Source organism: Triticum aestivum, chromosome 1D, assembly GCF_018294505.1.
Source record: "Triticum aestivum cultivar Chinese Spring chromosome 1D, IWGSC CS RefSeq v2.1, whole genome shotgun sequence".
NCBI lineage: Eukaryota > Viridiplantae > Streptophyta > Magnoliopsida > Poales > Poaceae > Triticum > Triticum aestivum.
The window spans coordinates 25,697,085-25,707,101 of NC_057796.1; the positions used below are offsets into that span (position 1 = coordinate 25,697,085).

Sequence of the window (10,017 nt, forward strand, 5' to 3'; positions counted from 1 at the left end):
GGTAGTTCTACTGGTTAGCCAAGCGGGTGTAGAAAGCAAAGGCGTGAGTTCGAATTCTGGTGCTGCAACCTTTTTTAGGATTTTTTTTCCACTGGCGTTACACGTTCGTGGGCCGGCCTAGCAAGCCGCTGCTGCGAGCGCCAGTTGGTTAGTTGGCGCTGAAGGCGCGGAGTAGGAGCTCCCCTCCTAGAAACCTAGGGAAGTCTTGTTAATAAGTTTTGAAATATCCTTGCCATAGTTGCCTGTCCTTGTTTGGCTGGTAAAACTTGTTAAAAACAGGGGTGTGACCTGCCTCCCTTGCAGTTACAGGAGTACCCACAACACTAAGATTATCAGCTCTTTGCTGATTATCGTACCCAGGAGGAATAGGAGGTCGTTGAACTCTGATGGGGAGTAAATTTTGCAGATGTAATTCTTCTGCTTGTCGAGTTTTCTCCCTTTCTAGTTCCAACTGTTTTCTCAGAGCATCGTTTCTGGCCTGCTGATCTAGGATTTGTTCCTGTTGCAGAGTGGGAGAATGTACCACATGACTAGTACTAGGCTGATCTGGGCCTGATGGTGCCTGGGCATTTGGCTGAGCAATTGATTTCAGAACTGCACTTATAGTAGAGAGTTGTTTGCCCAAATCCAGTACTGCCTTCTCAATTCCCCCAACTTGGAGAGATATCTCACCTTGTTTGGAACTCATGGACCGAACGTCTCCTTGCAACTTGGATACTTCCAATCGCATCAGCGAACTGTCCTTCTAAAGAACACCAAAGTCATCTCGCAGAGAGAGAACTTCTTGAAGATCCGCCTCATCGATCGTCTTCGCGCGCCCCATCTCCTTGATCTCAGGTACGGGTGAGGAATTTTACCCTGGAACACCAACAACCTTTCCCTCACCTCAGATCCAGCCGCCGCCACGATCCACGCCTCCAAAAGCACACGGATCAGCACTCGGGCGCGGAATTTTACCGATCGAACAGAGTATCGATCAACCGCCCCTGCTCTACCGATTTGTGCCCTAATTCTCACTGCCACATGCGCCTCCACACCACACCGCCTCCAACGCCTCAACCCCGCTGCCGTATAACAGCACCGCCGAAAACGAAGAAGGGTGGGGAAAGGGTGGGCATCACCAATCTATGGGGAAATTTCTGTCACCCTCATACGCCTCCGCCGAGAATCGCTGGCATCTAATACCAATTTGTCAGGACCTACTAGCAATTCAGAAATATGAAAGGGGAATTTAGGGTTTGGCTATGGCGAATCGCCTCGGTCCTATATAGATATTGTATAGAGTTTTAGCCCAGAGGCAAATGATTCACAGAACTCGTCATATCCAGCTCCTCAGCCACAGCCCAACTGTTATATAGGCGAGAAATTGACGGCTCGCGACGAGTCTTCTGAAACTCCCAGTGACTGAATATATCGACAGTAGCTGTCTTCAGGCCTGACACCAAGGTTAGGGTAGCACTAGCCGCTAAGCTATTTTGCCATAAACCAAGGTCGTCGGCGGGAGAAGCGCTCCTAGCGGCACACATGAGGTCGCCTTTCTTTCTCCTCTTCCAAGAAAGAAAGTTCCTTTCTCCTAGCGGCAAGCACAGGAATTCAAGACTGGAGGAATTCAAGAATTAGCAAACACGGGATGTACTCCGCAGCAGCATTACAAACAGTACAAGCACACAAGTCTTTGTTACGTAGTACTTAGGTAGGTGCCTTGCACTAGCTAGCGTGGGTCTGCCAGGCATGGCTCATTTTAATTTAGGACATCAGTACTTCATCATGACTCTGAACAAGGTTACGTCATGCGCAAAACAATCATCCGACCTTTGAGACAAAAGCATGCACAGGACGATATGATAGACAACTTGATGGCAGGAAGATGATGACCCAACCATCACCGCCGCGACCAGCATGCGCAGACAAAAAACACGACCATAAGATGACTGGCGCATACATAACCGGGGGCTAATCTGCAGATGCTTCGATTTGTTCAGACCTAAGGTGCATCAGATGACCATATATATGTACGTTCCCTAGCACGAGACCATGCATGCTCACAAATTTGAACAAGAAAACCAGCATTCAAGGTGGCCTTACCTTTCTATACTACTCCTCATGCCTTCTTCAACACTTTGAGCAGCATCAATGCCGCTGTACCAAACAGCCTTCTTCCGGGTTGAGGATTCACTCCTGTACCAATCACCATCCTGGGCTGATAATTAACCGCTGTACTAAACAGCCTTCTGGATTGCCTTCTCTGTTGTTGCTTCATGTATTTGGGTATATCAGCAAGCGGTATTGTAGTAAACAGCTCACCGGGCTTGCTACTATATACCACCATGGGAAATCGGCCCTTAACGCCGTGACCTGCAGCAGCAGACCCATCCTCGACGGTTTCCTTCTTCGAAGCTGTCTCACCATCCAAGCCTTGAGTAGGTTTCTTCCAAGCCATCTCGAGATCCAAGCATTCAGAAGGACGTGCCCATTTGTGGGGGATGATCTTGACTTTAGACCGGGCAGATAACACTGATCTCCACCATGGGAAGAAGCTTCTCCTGGCGAGTTTGAGCTCCCATCGTCTTGGTTTTCTCTTTCTTGTGGCCTGGCTCGAACATCAAAAGAACATCTGAATGTTAGAAACCTCAAAACATCAAACAGTGAAACCTGCCAGCAGCACTGCCTTGGAATATTACATAATGTGATTATGGAGATGTAATATCACTAAACCTACACATAATTTAGTTTAATGAGTGAGATTTTATTGACTAAAGGTACAACAAACCACAAAGCATCTTTAACTAACACGTTAAGCTTCTGAATGAGTATGCTGCATGAGATTTGCTAGTACATCTACATTCTAGGATTGGCTGCGTTATGTCACCAATCCAATCGTATTTTAGCATGAGAGAGAGAAGCATTAAGACAGAATTTTATCACAGATTGGATAGCTCTTCAGTGTCAGATAATTCAGCTTGAATAATCCAAATTCTATGTAGTCATCAAAATCAAACAAATAAATCTTCGGAGATGATGTTTTTGTATATTTACCTTATTCACTACTGTCTGTAGATAATCCATTTCTAGAGCTTACCTGTTTGTGTCACTTTCCCCTGATTTTCATCATATCATATCCAACAAAAAATATTTAGGGTTATTTTTTCCCCTCACAGCTTCAAAGAAATGCTTCAATCAATACACACAGATACGTACCAGATTTGTTAGGTATATCCTCACTGGACAACACATCCTCATAGGGGCAGCTTCAAGAACAAGTGGAAGAAATAATTAAATAAAGATCATATCAGTTGTGTATGTAACTATGTATACAAAACATAGTCCTTGACCAAAACGTACAGGTTTCCAATTTCTGTCCATTCACTAGTAGGACAAAAACCATTATCCTTGAGAATCAACGAGACACGTTCAATGACCTCCAAATGGGGCACCTGCATGAAATACGGCACCTGCACGACCATTTTAACTTATGAGATATATGTCATGAGCACCATGAATCATGACGACTGAGATACGACAGAAAGAATTGTTTGCAGTGGTAACAGTATATTAATATAATACAAGTGGAAAGGCCAAAGAAAAACTTAAGAACACTAATAACATTGTAGAATGGATGTATTTTTTATGACATCAATACATGTACAGAACACACATTTTGTCTTAGTTATTTGGGTTAATTAGATATACGGCATTATTTTGTTTAGTTTCCCAAATTTGCCCCAATTGTTTAGTTTTGGCTTTTAAAAGAGTGGTGTGTTCATATTGTCCACGCCATCTAACTGAAAGTAACAGCCTAGACAGGTTTCATCACATGTGAAGCTGTGAATCACTGATTGCCCAGAGTTTGTGTAAACTAGACAAGACTTCTTTTTCCGAAGAAACCAGCAGGTGCTCTGCCTCTTCATTACAAAAGGAAGTTGCTATACACACCTGCACTTAGATGGCTTGCAGACTACTCCAAAAAGGAAGGGAACATTTACTATTATGATTATCTGTCCTTTTTTTGGACAATGAGCTTTGTAAGCTGTTGTCTGTCCTTGGCAACTTTATTTTTGTAACAAATCTCCTACTCCTATTTGTTTCAACTTTTAGTATATATTGAGTTCAGTCCTCCCCTGCTGTTCTTATTCCAACAGAAATTGAACAAAACCCTATGAAATAGCAAGATGAGCATACAATTATTTATTTGATCACTATATGTGCCAAGCATCTACAAATTACTACCTCCGTCCTGGTTTATAAGTCCCCTTTGTATTTTGTGCCAAATTTTAACTAGAGATTTAACTAACAAAATGTTAATGCATGTCACGAAAAATTATATCGTTGGATTCGTATTCAAACATAGTTTTCAATTATATTTTTTTTATGACATGCACTAACATTTTGTTAGTAAAATTTAAGGTCAAACTCTGGCAGTTGGCACACAATACGAAGGGGACTAATAAACCAGGACGGAGGTAGTATATCAGGAGCAATGACACTAGCAGATGTTCTCTACTCATGCACCATGAACAATAACATTTAGCACAATGCAAGATACTCCCTCCGTCCGAAAATACTTGTCATCAAAATGGATAAAAAGAGATGTATCTAGAAGACTAGAACTAAAATACGTCTAGATACATCCCCTTTTGTCTATTTTGATGACAAGTATTTCCGGACGGAGGGAGTAACAATTAGCTCCTATGGAAAACGTGACGCTGATTTTCGTAACTTCAGTGCGATGCTAACAGTAGGTTTCAATGTATTACTAGCATATTAACAGAAGGTAGTGGAATACTCTTTCAGTGGTATAGCGTGCATGTCAACTACAAGGCACCCATGGCGACTTCCATCAATCTCAAGATCTGCCACCTCAGTGTCTCGGATGTACTCAAAGGGGTAGGGTGTGCATGCGTGCATTCATAGGAGTGAGTGTGTGTCTGCGTATGTACTGTGTTCCTAAAAAACATATAACAAACCAAATACACCCCTGACAGCCAAAGCTGCACAACTGCCTAGGCACCCCAAATACACCGATAAACAAAACTGTAAGACGAAGCGCCTATGCAGCGCTAGGCGAACACCAGCTGCATCAACCACACTTAACGCTAATTTGAACCACAATTCTCAAGAGAAGTTTTCGTGAAGGAGGGACTCAAAATGAACTTCATATTTTCAAAGTCATTTTACAAACTGTATTTACTGCCAATGACCCCAAACAAATCTTACATTCTTGACTGAGCCTATAATAAGTAGATACATTACAAATTTTGTTCAGTGTTTCTAGAAAAATAATATTGATCAGATAATGCAGGAATTACCAAAAAGCCAATGCTTATACCTCACCAACATATACAATTTTTGTAAAACAGAGAAAATCAAGGAATTATAACTGCAAGCACCAACAGAATGGTACCTCTAGATGCTTCTGAATGTATGAATCAAGACCTTCACCAGCTTTGGAAATTACATGAACAAGCATCAATGCCATATTATTAAGCTTTATCCTTGCCTCCACTTGTTGACCCTTCTCAGACTGCAAAGCAATATTGTTGTTCCAAATACGGTCACAGATATTAGCAAACCCATCTGGCTTACTATCTCCATTTCTCTTGCGAGAAGTTCCCATGCGTATCTGCTCTTGAGCTGCCATGAGCAAAACGGCTGTCTCGGCAAGCTTTCCCTCTTTTATGTAATTCCACAGCTCATCCAATAGATTATCTGTGTATTTTGCAATCAGCCGAGTCGTATCCAAGAAGATCTTCTGCAAAAATCACCAGCACAGACCAAAAACTGAGTCTTTTAGAATTTATTTATAGGTAAGACTGTAGTGCTGATTAACTTAAAACTATGTTCTCAACAACAATCTTAATAAAACCACAACCTTATTTTCTTTGTTAAGAACAAAATAGAGTTTGTTTTCTCTCAACAAAGAGTCAAAGGCTAAAAAATGTCACTACAGCACAGAAAACAATTCCGACTATGAAAAATGGAGATTTAGGAATTTAAGGTTCCTTTAGTATTATTGCTACGTCAGTTATTTATAAGTATGTGACTTTGCTATGCTGGAGTAGTAAATTGTTAAGGGGTGGATGTGAGACAAACCATTTCAGGTAGGCACAGAAGATGGATGAGCTTGAAGATAAAGTTGGCATCTGCCTCACTGTAATCCCGATGCTCGTGGTTAGGAAACAGACTGTCTTCCAGATACTTATGCATACACGTGTTCTCGACTGCAACATGGAGTGGGAGAAGGCCCTCGATGACCTCAGCACCGGCTGTGCGTAGATTGGCGGACGCGCCGTGGCGGACGAGCAACTGAATCATGTCAACCGAAAAAAATTCAGCAGCTCGATGGAGGGGATAGTACCCATACTGGTTCATGCAGTTGGGACCGGCTCGGCACCCATCAAGCTCAGGTGCCTGGCCCTCCAAGACAATTTTGACACATTTCACCGCATCTTGTGAAATCATATGGTTCAAAGCCTCTGGGGTGATGATCGAACCCCATCGCATGCCCTGCCCATTCCTCTCCATATAGCTGAGAAAGCGCCGGACGCTATCCTTATCCAGGATAGGTGCCAAATGGTGCACTTTATCATGGAAGAGATGATTCACCTCCTAATCAGGATCAAAAGAGGTGAAAGGAAATCAGTTATCCGATTAGCAAAGCAAAATGAAATAAGCAGTGCACTATAGGACAACAAAACAAAAATATTGCATAAGTAGCGCACACAAAAAATACTGCAGGGGAAAAAGTAAATAACCAAATGATTTTTTTTTCAAATGCAGAGAACCTTAGGGATGCGTTCTGGGAAGATTATACTGGATGCTCTGACGGCACCAACTGCAGCTTCTTTCTCACGTAACCACTGCAAAGAGAGGGAGGGGGGCGTCAAGAGCTATACTAGGGAAAGCAAACATGATAAGATAGAAATGCCATAAAGTTAAAAAAGAAAGTTGGTTAATTACTGCACCTTAGCTGCTAAACGGATAGAGTCACTTAAGCTATTTTCAACAGCAGGAGGGCATGGAGGAGGATACGGAGGATTCCATGGATCGTATTCATCCGTGCTTGATCCATCAGTACTGGTAGTGTCTTCATGGCATGTGGTTTTCACTGCCTCCTCCTTGTGTGTTTTATCCATTGCTGCCGAACTGGCCTGGAATTCCAGATCCACTGTTTGTTTGGCTGAAAAGAGTTTAACCAACCAGGAATTGCATCCCAAATCAGTTTCACACCTAGTTTGATTCAACATTTTTTAAGAGATGGTGGAGCAATACGAAATTGGGATGCTAGAATTTTCAGAGAAACCTCCAAACTTCACATAAATGTCAAATGTGGCAATCTCATCAGTTAGGTTAAAAAAACATATTTCATGAAAAAGACTTACAAGTAATACAATATGGAAGTGCTGTATTGTGCACAATTTTACAGTAAGGCATTGCAAACTTCATTCATAACTGCTTCAACACTGAAATGGCTTTTGTTCCTACAAACTGCTAGTGCTAATTGATTCAATTGAGAAATACTACTGTACTTTGTCAAATAAATTTGACACTGTAAGCATCGTTCAAGCACTGATGTCGAAGACAATGATGTCAAACCACAGCATCGTATTTCTAAACAAAATCAACACATGTCCTGCAAAGTAAATAAAAAAAGCTCTTTCCTGATCCGCATATAACATGAAGTTAACACGTAGGTTAGGCATATGCCAAGTGAACTAGATGTAAGCATTCCGCTCGGTGCGTAGCACTAGTTCTGGCACATAACTTGATTAAAGCCTACATGCATAGCAATTGTGGAAGTTGAACAAATTAACCAATATACAGATACAGGCATCATTTCCGCACAGAAACAAGTGTGAAGCTTAAATAAAGCTATTTATTTTTCATGGGACACCAATTATCGGTGATACTTATCAGTTAGGAACCACTAGTAGTATATTTCCATTCAAGCACCATGAACGAAATGAACTTGTGAGAAGAAAACCCTTGGGGGTTCCAGCAACAATCCGGTAAAAGGAACCGCAGTAAATGAAATTCGGAGTAGCTAGTGGCCGCCACCGTGGGCTGCAAACCAGAAAGCTGCAGATCCCAACTTGAAAGCAGAAAGAGCGTGCTAAATTTCCCCGAGAAGGGCTTTTGCAAACAAACAAGCAACAACAAAAAAACTGTTCTTTTTTTATACAAAAATGCAACCAAGCACAACCGCGAGAAAACGGAATGCAAAGATTTTAGCTTTCGTGCGTAGAACCGCTGAATCGGGGGCGGATCTAGACGGCGTCCAGAAACCCTGAAGCAGGGTCGGTGGGGTCGCCGGATGAAAATAACCCCGTACCCGATGAAAACCCAATGACGGGGTGGATGCGGGAGGGGTGGACACAGCAGGGGCGCGATGAGGAAGAAGGTGAATGGCGACGGCGGCGGCGACACGCGAGCGAGCGAGAAGGGGTGGGGTGGGGATTCCGGCGTCGGCGGTGACGAGGAGGAGAGGTGGAGACTCGGGTGAGGGAGAGGAAAGGTGGGTCTAGTCCATTATTATGTTGGGCTCGGACGGACGGGTCACGGGTGGAGTGGAGACCGATGGCCGGTGGGTATGGGCACGCACGGAAAGGCCGCAGTCTTCTTTCTAAAATGCTAACCAGTAAATGTTTGGGGCCGGGGCACCGGCCCAAGCTTCGGCCGGTCCAGTCCACGCGCGCACGCCGCGACCCAGTCGCGAGCAACCACGTGACGCTGCGGACCTCGCGAATCTCGTCTCATTCCTGTCTCGCAGCTTCGCGGATCTCGCCCCCATCCTCATCTCCTGCAGCGCCGGCGCCCACATCTCGCCGTCGGCCATGGAAGGTTGAATCCCCCGCGCGTCCATGGATGTAGATCTCACCCCGCCATGCTTTACAGCCCGTTTCGCCATTGGATGCAGCCCGTTGACCAATCCCCATCCCGGCGGTTGCAACTCCCACACGTCTCGTGCTTCTGCCTCGCCGCCGACGAGTCGGGCGGCGAAGGTCGACACCGGAGGCTTCTGCAGAATCGTCGCACCCCCATCATGTTGCAACCGTTTTAAAAAAAGCTTCATCCCCCTAGATGAAAAGCTTCAACCGGATGTAGAGAAAGCTACAAGCGGTCAGCGCCATCGCCGGAAAGTTACAACCGTTGACATGAAATGCTACATCCTTCGATTAAAAAAGCTTCAACCGAAATGACACAAAAAGCCTTGACCAAGTGCTGCTAAAAAGAAAATAGCTACAACTTTTGATAGAAAAGCTTCAACGGTTGTTGGAAAAAGCTCCAACCATTGAGAGAGAAAGCTACAGCTAGACACTATGAAAATAAGAAAGCTTCAACTAGCGACGGCTGGAGGTGGAAGAAGAAGATAAAATGCTGCAGTTTTGCTACATGCTTCAACCGGCATAGATTTTTACTATAACTGGCATAGCATTTTGCTACAACTAGCGTCACGTTTTGCTACAACACACAGCCGGCGTCGCGGTTTTGCTACAACTAGCATCTTTTTTGCTACAACCGGCATAATGTTTTGCTACATCCATCACGGCCAAGCTGCGACCCAGCACGGGTTTCTGTGAATTCCGGCGGCGAGATCCAGCACGGGGGGCAGGGGCGGATGCTGCAACCGGTCGCCGGCGAGCTGCTACGGGCTCGCGGTGAGCTGCTACGGGCTCGCGGCGAGCTGCAACCTCGACCGGCCATAACGGAGCTCGAGCCCAAATCCATGGCGGCAAGGAGGTCATGACGTATGTAAGACATGATTGAAGCAATCCCAAGGCGGCTTGATAGGTGGGGAAGCCCCTCGTCGACGTGATTCGGCCGCGGGGAACGAATAACAGGCGGATCTAGCCGCCGCCGTCACGGATCGGGGACGGGCAGTCGCGGGGGGGATCCAGCTCCCCTGTTTTCCTTGCTGTGGCTGTTCGTACACGGTCGCAACAAAACTGTTCTTTTTTGCTGCAACGGTTGCTTCAGTCCGTGTATGCGCGCAGATCTAACGGTCCATGCAAACCGCAT

At 44.7% G+C, this 10,017-nt stretch overlaps 1 protein-coding gene across 1 annotated transcript; it reads right to left on the reverse strand.

The window, feature by feature from the left end:
- Positions 1-1,834: 1,834 nt before the first annotated feature.
- Positions 1,835-8,589, reverse strand: LOC123180053 (uncharacterized). The gene is made up of 9 exons (XM_044592012.1): positions 8,330-8,589; positions 6,963-7,177; positions 6,783-6,857; positions 6,091-6,606; positions 5,402-5,749; positions 3,343-3,452; positions 3,199-3,248; positions 3,080-3,098; positions 1,835-2,590 (listed from the first exon to the last, which is right to left on the reverse strand). The coding sequence occupies exons 2-9, from the start codon at positions 7,131-7,133 to the stop codon at positions 2,257-2,259; spliced, it is 1,623 nt and encodes a 540-aa protein (XP_044447947.1). The 5' UTR covers positions 7,134-7,177; positions 8,330-8,589; the 3' UTR covers positions 1,835-2,256.
- Between the last annotated feature and the right edge of the window lie 1,428 nt (positions 8,590-10,017).

What these genes read in the sequence shown, in the direction of transcription:
- LOC123180053 (XM_044592012.1), bottom strand. Translation starts at nt 7,133, where the DNA reads ATGGATAAAACACACAAGGAGGAGGCAGTGAAAACCACATGCCATGAA. An exon ending in TTCTGTGCCTACCTGAAATG is followed by an intron (nt 5,750 to 6,090) that starts GTTTGTCTCACA and finishes TGATTTTTGCAG; the next exon opens with AAGATCTTCTTGGATACGAC. An exon ending in TGGACAGAAATTGGAAACCT is followed by an intron (nt 3,249 to 3,342) that starts GTACGTTTTGGT and finishes TTGTTCTTGAAG; the next exon opens with CTGCCCCTATGAGGATGTGT.